This window comes from Sturnira hondurensis, unplaced genomic scaffold (genome assembly GCF_014824575.4).
Source record: "Sturnira hondurensis isolate 20B ecotype Veracruz unplaced genomic scaffold, ASM1482457v3 Scaffold0000982, whole genome shotgun sequence".
Taxonomy (NCBI): domain Eukaryota; kingdom Metazoa; phylum Chordata; class Mammalia; order Chiroptera; family Phyllostomidae; genus Sturnira; species Sturnira hondurensis.
This window is the reverse complement of record NW_028073613.1, coordinates 1,176,862-1,196,814: the sequence shown is the minus strand read 5'-3', so window position 1 is coordinate 1,196,814 and position 19,953 is coordinate 1,176,862. Positions and strand designations below refer to the sequence as shown.

The 19,953-nt window shown below is 44.3% G+C and overlaps 2 protein-coding genes across 2 annotated transcripts in view; both read left to right on the top strand.

Moving 5' to 3' along the window:
* The first annotated feature begins 574 nt into the window (after positions 1–574).
* On the top strand, positions 575–8,697 carry LOC118994993 (rho-related GTP-binding protein RhoG-like). Its single transcript, XM_037057844.1, has 3 exons — positions 575–685; positions 6,245–6,336; positions 6,516–8,697. Exons 2-3 carry the CDS (start codon positions 6,334–6,336, stop codon positions 7,104–7,106), a joined length of 594 nt encoding a protein of 197 aa, XP_036913739.1. The 5' UTR covers positions 575–685; positions 6,245–6,333; the 3' UTR covers positions 7,107–8,697.
* Positions 8,698–17,721: 9,024 nt separating this feature from the next.
* TAF1 (TATA-box binding protein associated factor 1) overlaps positions 17,722–19,953 on the top strand; it is a 66,631-nt gene continuing 64,399 nt past the window's right edge. The window contains 3 exon segments of the mRNA XM_037058082.1: positions 17,722–17,902; positions 18,849–18,963; positions 19,097–19,213. Coding sequence (XP_036913977.1) covers positions 17,723–17,902; positions 18,849–18,963; positions 19,097–19,213 — 412 coding nt within the window. The 5' untranslated portion in view covers position 17,722.

Sequence of the window (19,953 nt, the reverse complement as noted above, 5' to 3'; positions counted from 1 at the left end):
ACCAGCCAGGGTGAATATCTTTTTTTAAAAAAAAAGATTAAAATGGCAAACTTTATTTTATGTATTTACCATAGTTTAAAAAATAATAAGATACAAAAGCCATTGAATTGTGCAACTTAAGTGGGGAATTGTGTAATATGTGAATTTATATCTCTGTCAAGCTGTTCTTGAAAGTGCATGGTGTATGATTCCATTTATATAAAACTCTAGAAAATGCAAACTAATATATGGTGACAGAGAGCAACCCAAATTCGCTAATTTACCACATTTTCTTTGACCGCTTCCATCTTTCTTAACACTTTCTCAGTTCCCTAACTGACTCTTTATGTTAATACTGGTCCTGAGGAAAAACAGGGGTCTGGGGAAGAAGGGGTGGCCTTACTTTGCCAAGGGAAAGGTGAGGCCGGGGGACACTCGAACCCGGGACCTGGTCCTGGGGTCAGTATATAAGCAATGCTTGATTACCAGGAGGCGTGGTTTAGGATGCTGTGACGCCAGAAAAAGAGGCTGGTCCCCGGACTGCACTTCCCAGGAGGTCTCCGGGCGCAGAGAGGAGACTGCGTCCGACGACGGGGTGGGACTCAGGTCGCTGCCCGGATGTGGAGTTGAGCCCGCCGCTGCCTCGGATCCCAGTGAAAGACGCCGGGGGCAGTTGAACCGCGCGGGACGACGAGCACTTTGCAGGGTATGTGACCCCTTACCCCAGGCAGTGCCCACATCCCCTCTTTTGTCGAGTCTCCCCATCCCTGGGACCTTAGTCTCTGAGCCGCTTCTTGGGTGGAAGGGATCTGAGGGTGGCATGAGCTGTATGTGTAGCGGGGGAGAGTGAGCCAGCTCCGTGAGTCCGATGTGGGGCACCTTTCTGCCCCAGGCTCAAGAGTCCCGCTGGAGTCCCAGAAGAACTCAGCACTCTTGGTGGAGGAGAGTGTGAGGGACGTGCCCAGCGGGATCGTAGTGGCTGTTGATGGATCGCTGAGATTGCTTCTGTGGTGAAGTTGCCAGGCGCAGGATAGTCCCCCTGGCTCCCGGTTCGGGACTATTCACCTTGCTTCCTTAGCCTCCAGGCATCTGAAATCTTCCTTGACTGCACCTGAACCTCAGAAATTGGTCTTCAATGTGAGATCCTCCCCCTACCCCAATTTAGTAGATAGCTAAGTTGCAGAAAGTACTAAATAAAACTAGGGATCTTCTGCTGAGTTGCTTTGGTTTCAGAGAGGGTGATTTAAGTGGATTAGACTGAGACTTGCTGCAAGGGTGAGACTTGGAGAATGACGGAGAAACAGTAGTGCCTTGAGCTGCGTTCTTGTTCTCACTGTTATTGAATCTTTTATATTGTGTTCAACTTAGGAGAAAAGTAACTTCTGTGCAGGCTGTACAAATGAAGAAAGGATGCTTTGTCACACGAGATAGGAAGGTTTAGAAGAAGCTATGATTCCAAGGTTAATAGTAAATGACAAACAAGGAACAGAGTTTTCTGGGGTACTGGTGTTGGCAGCTCCACGCGTCTCCCAGTTTCTAATCTTAGATGCACCTTGAAGATCTCCAAGCTGCTCCGATGTCTACTTAGGGCTACTGTGAAGTTAAAAATAAGAAAAGATGGGTACAGTACGATACACCAGCGGTCCCCAACCTTTTTGGCACCCTGGACCTGTTTCGTGGAAGATGTTGGGGTGGGGGGTGGAGGGAGAGAGGGTGCGAGGATAGGAGGCGAAGCTCAGGTGACCTTCGCTGGCTCCACTGTGGAATGGGGGAGTCCGGAGGAGGAGCTCAAGTGAGCTTCACTCCCCAGCTGTGGATGTGGGAAGAGGGGAACAGGAGGCGGAGCTCAGGTGAGCTTCGCCAGTTCCTCCGGAATGGGGGGGCTGGAGGCGGGGCTCAAGTGAGCTTCGCTGGCTCCACTGTGGAATGGGGGGGGGGGGTCCGGAGGCGGAGCTTAAGCGAGCTTCACTCCGCCGGCTGTGGATGGCGGGGAGGAGCGAACCGCAGGCGGAGCTCAGGTGAGCTTCGTACTGGCAGCCGCGGTACACAGGGGAGGCGGAGGAGGGAGGCGTAACTCTGGCGAGCAGTGCTTACCGCCTGGTTCCTAACTTGCCGCGGCGGCGGTCTGCGGCCGGGGAATTGGGGACCCCTGCTTCACACAATGCCTATAGAATGCTCTCAGTTTTTAGTTTCCCTTTACTTCCCTGTAGCAACTTTTCTCCCCTGTGAGCCATACATTACTGTGCACTATTACTTGCCTCCTGCCTTCACCACAAGACTTTAAGCTTCTAGCATTCTTTTTCTTTGTACCCTTTTTCTTTCTTTCTTTCTTTTTTTTTTTTTTTGAGTCCCTCCTAGCAGTTCATTGCCCATAGTAGTACTTGGGATAGCGTGGATAGTGGTGGTGATGGGGAGGGGACACATTGTGCTGGAAGCTGGAACTTAAGTTAACAAGCCCTTCTCAAATAGATGACAAGCAGGGTATTGGCCTTTCTCTTCTAACTCCTAGCCTTTTCTCTCAGAGCTCCCAAGCCTTTAAAAGAATATTATTTTACTTTTAATATTTTAACCATCTTAACGTGTATCATACAGTAGTGTTAACTATATTCACATTGTTTGCAACAAATCTAGAATTTTTTCATCTTGCAAAACTGAAACTCTAGCCTTGCCTGGTGTGGCTCAGTGGATTGAGTCCCCGCCTGCCAACCAAAGGGTCTCGGGTTTGCGGTTCTATTCTCGGTGGGGGCAAATTCCAGGGGCACATTCCGGGGTTGAGGGTGTGCGGGAGGCATAAATGTGTCTCGTGCTCAACAATGTTTCTCTCTTTATCCTGGCCTTCCCCTCTCTCTCTGAAAGTAAATAAATAAAATATTTAAAAACCCTGAAACCTTGTACCCATTAAACACCTCCCCCCATTTCTTTCTTCCGCAGTAACTGGCCACCATCATTCATTCTACTTCATGTTTCAGTAAGTTTCACTCTTCTGGATAGCTCACGTAATTGGAATCATGCAGTATTTGGCTTTTTTGTAGCTGGTTTATTTCACTTAGCATCAAGTCCTCAAGGTTCATCCATGGTGAAGCATATGACATCCGTCTTATTTTTTAAAAGATTTTATTTATTTACTTTACAGAAAGAGGGGAAGGCAGGGAAACGGTGCGCAAGAGGGATGGATATATCAGTTGTTTCTTGCACGCCCTCTACTGGTAGCCTGGCGCGCAACACAGAAGTGGCGACCTTTTGGTTCCCAAGCCAGGTGCAATCCACTGAGGGCCCATCTTCTTTCTATAAACAAACAAACAAATATATAAATATATTTGTAAATAGATATATATTTATGTACCACATTTTCTTTATCCATTCATCTACCAATAGACATTTAGGGTGACATTTAGGCTGCTTCCACTTTTCTACTTCTTGGCTATATTAATGAAGCAATGAACATGAGTGTGCAAATAGGTCTTAAAGAGCTTGTTTTCAATTATTTTGGACATATTTTATTTTTTTAATTTTACAGAGAGGGAGAAAAAACATGATTATGAGAGAGAAACATTGATCTGTAGCCTCTTGCACGCCCCCCAACCAGGGATGAAACCCACAACCCAAGCATGTTCCCTGACGGGGACGAATTGGTGGCCCTTCCCTTTGTGGAACGATGCCCAACCCACTGAATCACACCAGTCAGGACTTGATATATTTTTAGTATTATTATGAAACTTTTTAACTATGGGGGATTTTAAACATACGCAAGCAGATAAAATAGTGTAATGAACATGTGGGCTGAATAAATGGGTCAGTTGTACAAAACAGCCTTCTAAAGTACCTGGAACTTGACTTTTGCTGATCCTCCCCTCCCCCTGCCCACCTTTCATAGACAGTGTGTTACAGGTGAGCATATTTGCAGTTTTGTTTCAGACCCCAGGTGTTCTAGCTGCCCTTCATCATCTAGGCCCACAGTCATCAGTGTGACTGGAGTGCCCAGATGCAGACCATATATACTAGGGGTATTTGGAGATAATAAATGAGTAGAAGTGAGTGTAGGTGCCTTTTCCTACTTACAGAGAAGAAGAGCTGAGTTTGCAGTGCAAAGTGGTCTTTGTGCCCAGGAATTTTGCTCTGGTACAGCAACCCCCTCAGATGCAATACTGTCCTGAAAGCAGTAACTTAGAACAGAGATGTTTGACATTAGATGATACCTAGAGGAGGCTGGGAAGATGAGAAATAAAAGCAGTGATTGCTACAGAATTCAGAGGACAAAGAAATGCCTCCAGACTGGGAAAGCTAAGGAATGTGGTAGTGACTTTGCCCTGTTTCTAGTGACCTCGTGTGTTTGCTCCTTAAGCCCATTCCTAGGTAGAAAAAGACAGAGCTGATGGTTCGTGAATACCCTGGGATGGTTGCCTGCTAGAGTTGCCCTCTGGACTTAGAGCTGTGGGACCTGTACTACCAAAGGCTTCTAGGTGAAAAGCTTCCCAGTTTGGAACTGGCTGCGGGAAGATAGCTACCCCTAGTGGGCCTGTGTGAAGTATCCTCAGAAGGCCAATTTTACTGAGACCCAAATGAGTGTGGTTTTGGTTTTGCCTGTGATATGAGCTGAATAGAGACCTTTACTAAAAAAACAGCAGGGTAGGGGATGCATCTATTCCCCCAAATTCCCAAGGTGAGAAGCTAATTCTCAATTTTTTTCTACAATCAAATACATATGACCATGTATCCCCTTTTCTCCACGTTCTGACACTTGAGGTGAATGCTATAAGGCTTGGGTCTAAAATGAGGGTAGTAGTTAAGAAGCTAAAGAAATTGGAGTGGTCTGGGGCACTGACAAGGTAGGGCATTGCCAGGGTATTGATATGGGTGTTCGAACATGGGAACTCATAGTAAACATGTTTCTTGGAGATCATCTCTGTCAGGGTTCCCAACCCCCAGCCCACAGACCGGTCTCCCCCGGGCAGGAGGTGAGCAGTGGGCTGGCGATTTGCTCCATTACCACCTGAGCCTCGCCTCCTGTCCTCCTGCCTCCCCGCCCCACCGTGGCCCAGGAAAAATCAAAACCAGTCCCTGGTTGGGGACCACATGCCATGCCATTACCTGCCAAGTACTTCATGCATGAAGAAATGGACAAAGAGTACGGTGCTCTTGTGACCTGTAGCTTTACTCAGAGAAAATAGGAAGGGATGAGACCCCTGGCTTGTTTAGTGTTGTAATCACATCGGTGAACTTTTGCCTTCTGTGGCAGAATAGTAGAAGAATAATATACGAAATTTTAGCAGCTTCTGAAACCTAGTAAGTACTTCACATGTGGCAGACACTAATAATGACTACCCGCATCCTTTCATTTAAGCCTCAGGTTAGAAATTTGCCCAAATTCCCAAGGCTTAGGAAAAGAGAGGGCAGGTTTTTGAATCCAGAGGGTTTGACCTCAGAGCTTGGAATCTTTTTTTAAAAAAATTGTATTTATTTACTTTTAGAGAGAAGGGAAGGGAGGGAGACAAATATCCATGGGTGAGCGATGGGGTGCCTCTCGCACAACCCCTACTGGAGACCCAAGCGTGTGCCCTAACTGGGAGTCAACCAGTGACCTTTCTGTGTATAGGCCGGTACTCAGTCCACTGAGCCACACCAGCCAGGGCATCAGAGCTTGAACTCTTTTTTTTTTAAAATAACGCTTAGTTCCACTGTCAACCCCTTCTTTTTCTTTTTTAAGATATTATTTATTTATCATTAGTGGAGAAGGGAAGGAGAGAAGAGAGAGGGAGAGAATATCAATGTATGGTTGCCTCTCGTGAGTCCCCTGCTGGGAACTGGCCTGCAACCCAGGCATGTGCCCTGACTGGGAATCGAACCGCGATACTCCGGTTTGCAGGCCCGCGCTCAATCCACTGAGCTACGCCAGCCAGGGCTAGAGCTTGAACTCTTCATCACTTTTCCACATGGCTGATTCTGACTGGCCTACCTTTTGCTTCTGTAGTAAGTGTTGCTGTTTTTCAGGAACAGAGAGGTTCCTTTGCTGGGTCTATAGCCACAGACCCAAAGTGAGAGCCTTGTTTGTTTTGTTTCAACTTTGGGAACCATCTTTCTATACTTTTAAAAAAATGACTTACCATTTACTGAGCACCTAGTATATTTTAGCACCTTTGATACCATATTTTCAGACCTTATGACAACAATGTAGCATAAATACTGATGTATATGAATGGTATTTCATCTTTTGGGGGCTCACAGCCCTTTTTGAGACTCTAATAACAGCTTTGGATCTTCTTTCCAGAAAAATTCACTTACGCGCATACATATAGGATCGCACACAACTTCAGAGGCGGCTTTTAGGACCTACTGAAGCCTGTCCTTTAGCAGTCCATGGTAAGAACTCTGGCCCTGTACCACCTTCCCCAGCTGGTTCTTCTATGGTGTGAAGGGGATGGGCAGTGGGTGGGGGTTCACCTCCTCTCTTTGTCCCCAGAGAGAAATGTTTATGAAGGTTGGGCTCCCTTCATTAACTAAGCATCTGGGAACACTCTTCATTTCTCTCTTACACGTAGGACTCCAAGGGAAGAATGCAGACGATCAAATGTGTGGTTGTAGGAGATGGGGCCGTGGGTAAGACCTGCCTCCTCATCAGTTACACAACAAAGTCCTTTCCTGAAGAGTATATCCCCACTGTCTTTGACAACTATAGCACGCAGACAACTGTGGATGGCCAACTTGTCAGCCTGAACCTATGGGACACGGCTGGTCAAGAAGAATACGACCGACTGAGAACACTTTCCTACCCCCAGACCAATATCTTCATCATCTGTTTTTCCATCAGCAGCCCATCCTCTTATGACAATGTGAGGCATAAGTGGTACCCAGAGGTCACCCATCATTGCCCCAATGTACCTGTTCTGCTGGTAGGCACCAAGAGTGACTTGCGGACTGACCTTGAGACAGTGGAGAAGCTGAAGGAACAAAGCCTAGTGCCCACAACTCCTCAGCAAGGCACTATCCTGGCCAAGCAGGTGGGGGCTGTGAAGTATCTGGAATGTTCTGCCCTGCTGCAGGATGGGGTACAGGAGGTATTTTTGGAAGCTATCCGCGCTGTGCTTTACCCTGCCACAAAGAAGAACACCAAGAAATGTGTCCTCTTATAGCTCTTGTGGTGGCACTTAGGGACTGCCTCCAAGGAGAATAAGGGGGTGGGATTCCTTTGACAGGATTTAATAATGCCAACAGAGCCATTTAACTTTTTTGGAAACCCTGGGCTCTAGGTTACTAGGCTTCTGGAGGAACGAAGATAGACAGACTAGTCTGTATATGGCTGCTTTGCAGGTTTGGTTTGAACCTTTTGGAGTGTGTGTGTGTGTGTGATCAAAACAGTAAGAGGAGACACCACAAAGCGCTGTTCCTTCCTGTCCTAGCCAAGGCCACAACTAAGTAGAGCAGCCTTGTACTATTCTTTGTAGACTTTTGCCTGTCTGCTTTTAAGTCGAATTTCAGCTTTTCTGACTGTACTTACCATTGAGCAAGTGCCTCACAGCAGGAGGACAAGGCTTTCTAGTTTTCGAATCATTGCCTTAAACTTTCTAATACACTAATTTTTTTTGGATCCACTAAGTTTTAAAAAGAAGTTTATACGTGATTCCTGGGTGTTCCCAGTGTTGACATGTCCTTCTCATTCTTGAGCTAAGACATTTTGGCAACACCGGTTAAGTAGAATTTTCCAAAGTTCTGTGAGATGGAAATAGATATTTTTTAAAAGGTTTTGTGGTCTAATAAGCCAGGAACCAGCTACTTAAATAAAAGCTCAAGGGGTTCCTTTACTGTAGGAATTTATAATTTTTAATAAGTATGCAACATTCCGGAAGCTTTCATTTGGTCCTATGCAATACCTATTAACATCTTTGGAAACACAGTTTCTGAGATGCTGGGTTGATAGGACCTAGGAATTCCCATGCAGGAGGCTATAAAAAAAAAAAGCATAATGTGGCCTCCTTCATGCCTTTGAAAGAAATGACAGTCATTTTACTGTCATTCCTCTTCAGTTACTATAAAGGCTACTGTGCTCTTTTCTTGTTCCTCCTCTATACACCTTGGGTCTGTGTGTGTGTGTGTGTGTGTGTGTGTGTACGCATGTGTTTGTTCATTCGCTCATTCAGCCCTGTGTGCCTTTTGAAGTCTTTTAGTTGTTCCAAAAGAGTTGGAGTATGTTGGATCTCCAGGTTGTGGGCTGGAGTTGCTCAGCCTGCCCTGGGGCAGTGTGAGTCAGATTCTTCTTCCCAGTAGGCCTGCTTCTCTGTGGTTGTAAGATTTCTGACCTTTATTTGATATGGAAGAAAAACTTCTCCACCTGGCAGATAGCAGTTGACAGCTCTACCACGTCCATACCCTCTCATCCTGCCAAAATAGCATTGGATTTTTGAGCCTTTGGTAGGTAAAAGGATGACATACAGCACTAGCTTCCCCTGTGGTGGGTGAAGTGTCTGTGCTTTGCTTTGTGACAGTCTTGCTGTGGCTCTTTGATTAGATGTGAGAAGACTCGCCTCAGGATAACCGAACCTCCTGAATAGGGTTGCCAAAAAAAAAACCCAGTAATATTTTACTCGACAGAAGGAGACTAGACTGAGCAGTGAGCACACAGTGGAGTATGCAGATGCTGTGCACCTGAAACTTACATGTTATTAACCCATATTACTCCAATAGATTTAATTTAAATTAAAGACAAAATATTTTTTTAAAAATAACTTTTTAGCCCTGGCTGGTGTAGCTCAGTGGATTGAGTGCAGGCCTGCAAACCACACGATCGTGGTGCGATTCCCAGTCAGAGCACATGCCTGGGTTGCAGGCCAGTTCCCAGCAGAGGACTCAGGAGAGGCAACCATACATTGATATTTCTCTCCTCCTCTCCTTCCCTTCCCCTCTAAGGATAAATAAATAAAATCTTAAAAAAACTTTTTAGTATAAGCAATGTACCATGCAATATTTGGGACATACACCAAAACATTATTTGCTGTTCATCTAAAATTCAAATTTAACGTAAGCATCCTGTGCTTTTAATTGGCTAATTGGCTTAATCTGGCAACCCTCCTCTTGGAGAATCTGGAACCCAGAGGTCAAGGAGAAATCAAGTATTGACAGAAGATAAAAAGTTTATGTCAACTCCTTACTACTTTTCTTCTGGCTTCCCCTTTCCCTCACCTGGGAAACTAAACTATGGTGTTTAGTTTTGTTTTCCCTTCATCACTGTTTCCTCCATTCCATACACTACTTCGTTGGCATTTATTTCTACACCAGTTGTCTGAAGCTGTGGAGGATTGAGGGTGGATAGTATTGTCTGGCTTGTGCCTTCTATCTCAATTTCAGGGTACTGTGTTTATTTCCCACTGTGTGCTCGACGGCTTCCTGTGGGGGTGGCGAGGAATGGCGGGGATTCTTTATAAGCAGCGTGTCGACTGGAAGAGAGTGAGTGTGGCCCTTCTCAATGAAGGCCCAGGAGCGCTTTGGAAAGTGAGGCTGCTGTACAGTGAAGTACGGTGACTGTAGGGGTCAATTTGCCTGTGTGCATGAGGTGTCCTTTGCCCTTGGGTAGAGTTCCCTGAGTTTTCCTGGAGGCAGTCAAACGAAAGTCCTTACTGTTCAAGTACATTCTAGTCTCAGGGTGTTCTGATTGCTGCTGGGGTGCACACAGGGCTTCATGGTTGAAGGGTTAGAAACACCTGTGTCCCCGGGAGCTTTCTGTGTAGCTACTGAAGTATTTTAAGTTGGCCTTTAGCCCTTGCTGGTGTTTGATCGCTGGCCTGTGAATCAAAGGGTTGCCAGTTCGATTCCCAGTCAGTTTTCATGCCTGGGTGGTGGGCCAGGCCCCTGGTTGGGGGTGTGCAAGAGGCAATCTATTGATGTTTCTCTCACCTACTGATGTTTTTCTACCCCTTCCACCTCTCTCTAGAAGTGAATAAATAAAATCTTTAAAAAAATAAATTGGCTTTTAATTTAATAGTGCCTCCTGCTCTTCTTGTCTGGAAAATTCCCAAATGTAAGCATAGGTTTGGTTTGGGCAAACTTGTGCCCTCTACTAAACGGAGGTGTGATCTGCAAGTGTGAGAGAGTGGTTTTGGTATTGGACTGATTTGATGATCCTAAGCATACACTGACATCTTGATTTTTATACTTAAAAGGAATTTGAATGAAGATGAACATACTGGTATTACTTTCAAATTATTCATAATGGATGGCAATAAGCTTTTCTGGTCTGTTGCTTTCTAAAAATAAAAACAATGCCTTCTCCCTCCCACTCCCCCATTTTGAGTTATTTCGAAATTCTTTTGAACTTGAAAAGGGTAGAATAAATATAATTAGCCCTGACTGGTATGGCTCAGTGGATTGAGCGTGGGCCTGTGACCAAAGGGGTTGCCGGTTCAATTCCTGGTTAGGTCATGTGCCTCTTCCCAGTAGGGGATGCATGAGAGGCAACCACACACTGATCTTTTTTTATCCCTCCCTCCCCCTCTCTAAAAATTAATAAAATATTTTTAAAAATATGATGATTGTATTGCACATTGTACTTGTGTGTAACTACTTATTTTTCAAATCAGACAATCAGTATATGGAATTGTCTGCCTTGCTAACATTGACTAGTTCCTGCCCCACCCCCACCTGCCCTGCCCCACCTATTCTTCTTCAGGATTTACGGTAGCTTCATTTTCTGGTTTTCACTAATGACAGATCAGTTAGTTCCCTGTAGGGGATTTTCCTCATTTATTACACTATATTCAGTACACAATTATCACCCTCCTACTGTGTTAATAGGCGTTACTGTACTAGGAGCCTCTCCCAGTTATCTCAGGAAAAGATCTGTTATCAAAATTAATCCTAGCTGGTAATTGTATATAGTTTTGATGCACTGCTGAATGCACTAGTAAGGAAGAGCCAAACAATGTTTTGTTTTGTAAGTAGCTTTATTGAGGTATAATTTACATACCATAAAATTCACCCAGTTCAAGATGAAAATTTAATGATTTTAGTAAATTTGGAGTCATGCAACCGTCACTCACATCTACTCTTAGAACCTTTCCATCACCCCAGAGAGTTCCCTCAAGCAGTTAATCCCTGCTTCTATCTGTAGCCCTAGGCAACCATTCATCTACTTTGTTTTTCTCTAAACATTTCATATAAATAGAATCAATATGTGGCTGGTTGGAAATTTCTTCCTTGATTTAGCATAGTTTCAAGGTTCATCCATTTTATAGCACATATGGCCACTTCATTTCTTTCCATTGCTGAATAGTATTCCACGATACAGATGTACCATACTTTATCTATTCCTAGTTGAGGAACATAAGATTTTATTTTTTTGGCTATGCCACTGGGAACCTTTGTGTACAAAGTTTTGTGTGGACACGTTTTTAATTCTTTTGGGTGTTTTTTGATTCCACATATGAATGGAATAGCTAGGTCATATGATAAATTTACGTAAAACTACATTATAAGTCAAGGGTGGTATCTTTAATATTTATAGTATCAGAAGTCCCTTTCCACATTCTACAAGCCTCCATCTACCTCATATTTGCTTTTCCTCAAGCACAAGCATCCAAGAGGCATTATAATGTACATTAAAACACATTCCATCTTGCCTTTTTGTCTTAAACATTAGTATAGAAATACTATTCTAACTTTTCTTTACCAAATTGCATAGTATCAGCTACCATGCAGGTTTTGGCAGACCTGTGTCATCTGGCCTAGAAATGTAACTACTGTTGAAACAACTTATGGGTCCTGGCTGGTGTGGCTCAGTGGGTTGAGCACTGGCCTGCGAACCAAAGGGTTGCTGGTTTGATTTCCAGTCAGGGCACATGCCTGGGTTGTGGGCCAGGTCTGTGGTTGGGGGCGTTGGGGATATGCAAAAGGCAACCCATTGATGTTTCTATACCTCTCTCCTTGTCTAAAAATAAATTTAACCTGGCTGGTGTAGCTCAGTGGATTGAGCGTGGGCCTGCGAACCAAAGGCTTGTAGTTCGATTCCCAGTCAGGGCACATGCCTGGGTTGCAGGCCAGTTCCCAGCAGGGGACTCACGAGAGGCAACCATACATTGATATTTCTCTCCTCTCCTTCCCTTCCCCTCTAAGGATAAATAAAGATAATAAAATCTTTATTTAAAAAAAGTATTAAAAAATAAAAATAAATAAATTTTAAAAAACTTAAAAAATATCCAGGGGTGTCCAATCCGCGGCCCGAGGGCTGCATGTGGCCCAGGATGGCTAAGAGTGCAGCCCAACACAAAATTGTAAATTTACTTAAAAGCTTTTTTTTTTCGATCATCAGTTAGGTTTGTGATTTAATGTGTGACCCAGGATAACTCTTCTAGTGTGGCCCAGACATGCCAGAAAGTTGGACATCCTGATAGACTCACTTGTTTATTTTGCAAAACAAAACACAGGATGTACAAATATTGAATAATTATGCTGTAGACTTGAAACTAATATGCCAATTACACCGCAGTAAAACATAATAAACACAGGAAGGATAAAGCAGAAATTAATGTAAATGCTTACTTACAGGGAATCTAGGGGAGGTCTCAGGAGGGTTTCAGCAGAACATTCAATTTTCCAGGTTTGCCATTTCAGGGTTGTGGCTGCCACCAACTGGTCAGTGACAGGGCAGGGCGTCATTAGTCATTGCAGCTGGTCCCAGCACCACCCACCTGGTTTTGCTGCTTTTCTGGGTCTGGAGCTGAAACAACTGAGGCCTAGATGTTATCTCTAAGAAGGTGACCTCTTGTATCTGGCTGTAAGTTGCCCAGCCAGATTGTTCAGCTGTCTGTCTCAGTTCCCCTATTTCACCTACCGAGGAATTTTTCTAGCTTTTTACTATCCTGCCTCAATATCAGGTCCTGGACAGGTAATGTACAAAGTAAGCTTGGAACATCTTGTGCCAAAAAACAAGTGCTCAAACATTTGTGGGTCATGTCGAAAGGACACAGGAGCCAGAGTGAAGTAGTTCCCGTTGGACAAATCTCGGACAGTTTGAGCATCAGAAAAGATAAAATCGTGCTAGATTGTAACACATTAAAAATGCAAGAAACGACCTGGCTGGTGTGGCTCAATGGATTGAGGACAGGCCTGTGAACCAAAGGCTCACTGGTTTGATTTCCAGCCAGGGCGCATGCCCGCGTTGCAAGTCAAGTCCCCAGTAGGGGGCGTGTGAGAGGCAACCACACATTGGTCTGTCTCTTCCTCTCTTTCTCCCTCCCTTCCTGTTTCTAAAAATAAATAAATAAAATCTTTTAAAATTTCAAGAAAGAGGTAAGAAGAGGGGTTAGCATTTCTTTCCTGATAAAGTCCAGTTAGTAAATATAGATGGAATTTAAGAATTAGAAAAACCATCCTTTTGCACTTCCCCAATATAATTGATTCAGGCAAAGATCATGAATAGATGTTAAAACGATTGGGTGCAAGGCAACAACAACTTCCGGCCAAGATGGAGGCATAGGCAGACACACTGTGCCTCGTTGCACAACCAGAAGAAGGGCAATGGCAAATTTAAAACCAGAGAACAACCAGAACTGATAGAAAATCAAACTGTATGGAAGTCCGACAACCAGGGAGTTGAAGAAGAAACATTCACCTAGACCGGTAGGGGGTAGGAGGGGTGGACATGGGCGGCCGGGTGGAAAAGACTCCCGGCAAGGCGGTGGCTGGCTGACTGGGGTGGGGGGAGGGGCGGGTGGTGGCTGGCGAATCCGGCGGTCCCACAAACTCCTGCAGATAAACTGGGAGGAACAGCTGGGAAGTGAGACGAACCGAGCAACTCAGGGTTCCAGCATGGGGAAATAAAGTCTCAAGCCTGTGATTGAAAACACCTGTGGGGGTTGAGGCGGCAGTGGGAGAAACTCCCGGCCTTATAGGAGAGTCCATTGGAGAGACCCACAGGGTCCTAGGGCATGCACAAACTCATCCACTGGGGCATTGGCACCAGAAAGGCCCAGTTTGGTTGTGGGTAGTGGGGGAAGTGACTGAAAGCTGGCAAAGAGCTGAATAGGCGCCATTGTTCCCTTTAGGACCCCTCCCCCACATAACGTCATAACGCAGAGACCTGGGTTGTCCCACACTGGTGTACACCTAAGGCTCCGCCCCCACTACGTAACCAGTGCGTCAAGACAAAAAAATTGACCCAAATGAAAGAATAGTTTAAAGTTCAAAAAAAAAAAGGCAAGTAAGTGATAAAGAGATAGCCAACCTATCAGATGCAGAGTTCAAAACACTGGTAATCACAGAATTACCTTCAAGACATCGACGCTCACAGAATTGGTTTAATACGGTCGCAAATTAGATGAAAAAATGAAGGCTATGCTATGTGAATTAAAGGAAAAAATGTACAGGGAACCAACAGTGACAGGAAGGAAACTAGGACTCAGATCAACAGTTTGGAGCAGGAGGAAGAAAGAAACATTGAACCAGAAAAGAATGAAGAATCAAGAATTCAAAAAAATGAGGAGAGGCTTAGGAACCTCCAGGACATCTTTAAACGTTCCAACATCCGAATCATAGGATTGCCAGAAAGACAGGGGGAAGTGCTAGAAATTGAAAACTAGTTTGAAAACATAATGAAGAATTTCCCGAATCTGGCAAAGGAAATAGACTTCCAGGAAGTCCAGGAACCTCAGAGAGTCCCAAAGAAGTTGGACCCAAGGAGGAACACACCAAGGCACATCATAATTAAGTTACCCAAGATTAAAGGGAAGGAGAGAATCTGAAAAGCAGCAAGAGAAAAGGAGACAGTTACTTACAAAGGAGTGCCCATAAGACTGTCTGCTGATTTCTCAAAAGAAACCTTGTAGGGAAGAAAGGGCTGCAAAGAAGTATTCCCAGTCATGAAAGGCAAGGATCTACATCTGAGATTACTCTATGCGGCAAAGCTATCATTTAGAATAGGGGTGGGCAGATAAAGTGCTTCCCAGATAAGGTCAAGTTTAAGGGGTTCATCATCACCCAGCCCTTATTATATGAAATGTTAAAGGAATTTATCTAAGAAAAGATAAAAATACATGTACAGTAAAATGACAGCAAACTCACAATTATTGACAGCCACACCTAAAACAAAAACAAAAGCAAAAAACTAAACAATCAACTAGAACAGGAACAGAACCACAGAAATGGAGAGCATATGGAGGGTTAACAATGGGAGTGGGAGGAGCAGAGAGGGGGGATAAGGTATAGAGAATAAGTAGCATAGATGGTGGGTAGAAAATAGACAGGGGGAGGTTGAGAATAGTATGGGAAATGTAGAAGCCAAGAATTTATATGCATGGCCCATGGACATGAACTAAAGGGGGAGAATGTGGGTGGGAGGGGGCATGCAGGGTGAAGGGGAGTGAAGGGGGGGAAATGGGACAACTATAATAGCATAGTCTATAAGATATATCTATCTATCTTATATATATCATATATATATATAATTATATATATATATATACATCATATATATATATATATATATATATATATATATAGATAGATACTTTATCTTTAGAGGGGAAGGGAAGGAGAGAGGGAGAGAAATATCAATGTATGGTTGCCTCCTGTGCATTCCCTGCTGGGAACTGGCCTGCAACCCAGGCATGTGCCCTGACTGGGAATCGAACCTCAGTCCTTTGGTTCGCAGGCCCGCGCTCAATCCACTGAGCTATACCAGCCAGGGCTAAAATGTATTTTTTTTTAATGAAAAAAAAAAACCCCACCAAACCATTGGATGCAAGGGCTATGTGGGAAACAGGATATTCACACAATCTCAAAGTATTTCCTCATAGATTATTCATTAATTCCAAAAGGGTAAATGTGCATTTGCAGTGGAGAGATCTGGTGATCTTTTTTTTTTCTCATGTGATCAAATTTAGCATCACTAATATTGGGACAACCTGGTGTCTCTGGGTAGCTGGTAAAATATTTAACCTGAGTAAGCCCTGGCTGGTGTAGCTCAGTGGATTGAGCATGGGCCTGCAAACCAGACGATCGTGGTTCGATTCCCAGTCAGGGCACATGCCTGGGTTGTAGGCCAATTCCCCGCAGGGGCCAGTTCCCAGCAGGGGATGCACAAGAAGCAACCATACATTGATGTTTCTCTTCCTCTCTCCTTCCTTTCCCCTCTAAAAATAAATAAATAAAAAATAAATTTAATCTGAGTAAATTTGAAGATACAATCAGATGAATTCAGAATATGGAATATTTTTTAAATTTTATTTATTTTTGGAGAGGGGGAAGGAGGGAGAAATGGAGAGAAAAATTGATGAGTGAGAGGAGTACTGATTTGTTGCCTTTGACACACCCCCACTGGGGACCTGGCCCACAACCCTGGGGATCGAACCAGCAGGTTTTATGTGCACAGTATGACCCCCAAGCGAGTGTGCCACACCAGCCAGGGGGAGAATGTGGAATATTTTCAAGACAACTTGCCTGGATTTTCCAGAAATGTAGTGGCATGCAACAGAAAGTAAAAGGCTGGATAAGAGACTAAAGGGAGACCACCAAATGCAATACATAAACCTTAATTGAGTGGATTGTGGATTAAGATGCAAAACACTCCAATTAGAGGACAATTGGAGAAATTTAAACATAAATTGTATATTAAATGATACTGGATTAATGTTAATTTTTATAAGATTTTATTTATTTATCATCAGAGGGGAAGGGAAGGAGAGAAGGAGAGAAATATCAATGTATGGTTGCCTCTCCTGAATCCCCTGCTGGGAACTGGCCTGCAACCCAGGCATGTGCCCTGACTGGGAATTGAACCACGATCATGTGGTTTGCAGGCCTGCACTCAACCCACTGAGCTACACCAGCCAGGGATTAATTTTTAAAGCTGTGATAATGGTTATGTGCTTATGTAGAAAAATGTCTTATTTTAAGGCGTGAAGAATCACAGTGTTTGTAACCAATTTTCTGTTTCTTAAATTTTTAAAAAAACTTACTTGTTTTTAGAAAGACGGGGAGGACAGGGAGACAAATATCAACATGGATCGGCTGCCTCTTGCATGTCTCCAACCGGGGATCTGGCCTGGTAAGCCAGACATGTGCCCTGATTGGGAATCGAACCAGTGACCTTTTGGTTTACAGGTCGGCACTCAATCCACTGGAGCCACAGCAGCCAGGGCTGTAACACATTTTCAAATGGTTCAGAAAAGTGGGCAATACATTAATAATTGTGAATCTAGGGTGATCGGTCAGCTGCTCATTTTCTTCATGTTTTACTTTAACAGCACGGAGGACAAAAAGCCCATTTGCATAGGGAAATGTCAATTAAAGGTAATCAGTTTAGAAAGGTAACTTTGGCACAGTACAATTTACGGCCAGTTTCTTTTTGCGACTGAGTGGTGACGTAGCAGTACGGAGAAGGACCGGTTCTCACCGTTACTGCCGTTTACTGTCGTGCAGTGACCTGAGGTTTACTGGGACATAGGCCACGTGACCCAGGCCACTTCTTCCAATTGGTGGGAGTGCAGTGCTAATGCTTCTGCTTATTAAGTGTAAGGGGGCAGGAACGAGCGTTTTCTTTGACCAATCGCTTTCCAGTTACTCAGCTTCCTGATCACGTGCGACTGAATCAAAATACGTTGGGGAAGTAACAGCAGTTATAGGTTCTACCTTTCATCGGAAGACTGGTTTTCTGTTTTTTTCCGTCCCGCCCCTCCCCCGCCTGATTCCGTTTCCGGTAGGGGATGGTCCGGGCAAGGAAAGCTTACGTCACTGCTGTGCGACGCCTGTTGGTAGATCCGGTATGGGTCCGGGCAAGGGTTTCCTGTTTCCCAAATCCGTTGCGAGTTCCGTATCCGCCATAATGTCAGACACGGACAGCGATGAAGATTCCTCCATGGGCGGCCCATTTTCATTGACTGGTTTCCTTTTCGGCAACATCAATGGAGCCGGGCAGCTGGAGGGGGAAAGCGTCTTGGACGATGTGAGAGTGGGCTTTGGGGTAGGGCTGGGAGTGGTGTGATCAGGGGTAAGGGGAGTGATGAGAGTAGAAAACCGGGAAAAGAGGGAGCTGTTAGCATAAGATAAGATAGCATCTCAGAAGATCTTGCAGTTAAGTCGAGTGGCGGGCTCCGTCCCGGGCAAGGGTGGGGAGCAGAGAGAATGGTAGGCAAGCCTCCATGAGGTCAGGGGCACTTGTGGGTGGCTTTGGAAATAACCTTTTGATCTGACAGCAGGGGGGAAAATAGCGGTTTAAACGTTATTGGGGATTTTCAAAACTGTCTGCATTTCTGACATGCTGCCCTGAGATGGCTGTAGAGGTAGAGGTTTGACAACAACCTGCAGAAATCCTGTGGTCCAGGTCCCACCCAGTTTTTAGATATTCAGATCTCCTGGGGCAGACCTTTTCTCATCACAAAGCACTTCTTGGGTAGTTTTATCAACGTTCCCCGACAGTCATGAAATTGTTTCCCGTGTGCCCAGCTGAAACTCACGTCCTTTCATTTAGGTTCATTTTCTCTTGGAGAAATATTGAGCAGTACTGCTCCTTCACTGCAGCACACACAAACACACACATAAGGTAGCAAAAAATGTTCTTGCCTACTTTAATCCAATGTGACCTCAATTGCCTTACTTTTTATTCATAGAACTACTGTCCCATTTCTTTAGTCTTGGTGATGGTTCTTTTAATGATCTCACATTACTCTAGAGTATGGTGATGTAATTGCATATATGTTAATAAAGGTCTGATCAACATGGAGTTTAGTTGAAGACTTACAGCCTTGAATGTGATGGATGATCCTTTTAGCATGTGGCAGAGTCATTTTTCCTATGTATTTACAGCATTGTGAATCAGGGAAATAAGCCCTGTGGTGTGCAAGGCTTGAGTTTAGTTGTTATCTTACACTGTGGCGCTGTCCATTTTTCAGGAGTGTAAGAAGCACTTGGCAGGCTTGGGGGCTTTGGGTCTCAGCAGCCTGATCACTGAACTCACGGCAAATGAAGAATTGACTGACAGTGATGGTGCTCTGGTAAATGATGAAGGTGAAGTGGGTCATGGAGAACAAGGTGGTAGGGGGGAGGCGAGCCATTTATTGTACAGGTACTTTTTGATGGGAAGTACTTAAAGACAGTTGCTTGCTCTGTGTTGACCTCTAATGCCCCCTTTTATTTATAGGATGGATTAGGAGTACAGAAGATGCTGTGGACTATTCAGATATCAGCGAGGTAGCAGAAGATGAAAGTCGAAGATACCAGCAGACAGTGGGGAGCTTGCAGTCCCTTTGCCATTCAGGTGATTCTTTGGCGTTATCAACAGAGCATTCCAGTGCATTTTCTTGCTGTGTAGTTTGTTTCTAAGCATGCTTTCTGCCATTGTTCCTGCTCTCTGTGCTTCTCTCCCTTTTTTGAGCTCAGTTCTAGGATCCACCGTCTTTTGTGTTCTGGGGCAGAGTATGTCACCATACTCAGGCTTTTATTTCTTATGCTGGTTAGTCCCAGATTCTTGGTGAATGCCAAATAAAGATGATAATGCTTTCTTCTCATCATTTGCTATTTTATTAGCTACAGCATTCCTCACTGTTTTGGATGCTGTTTAAACCCACTCTTCAGTTTCAAAGGAATTGGTAGTTCAAGAAGGATTAAGTCTATAATGTCATATAAGTGAGTGCATATATTTAGTGGCTCAGCTGCTGTTAATCACTGAAACACCTGTATGGTGATACAATGACTTCATGCTTACAACATATATGAAGTGTTATGTTATAGAATCAGAACGTCAGAGTTGGAAAGGGTTTTAATGATTATTTATTCTTAACCTCATCATAGAGTAGGAAAACTTGAAATTTAGAGAACTTTAATAAAATGTGAAACCTTGGCCCTGGCTGGTGTGGCTCAGTGGATTGAGCTCCTGCCTGCAAACCAAAAGGTCAATGATTCAATTCCCAGTCAAGGCACGGGCCTGGGTTGTGGGCCAGGACCCCAGTAGTGGGTGTATGAGATGCAACCATACATTGATGTTTCTCTCCCTCTCTT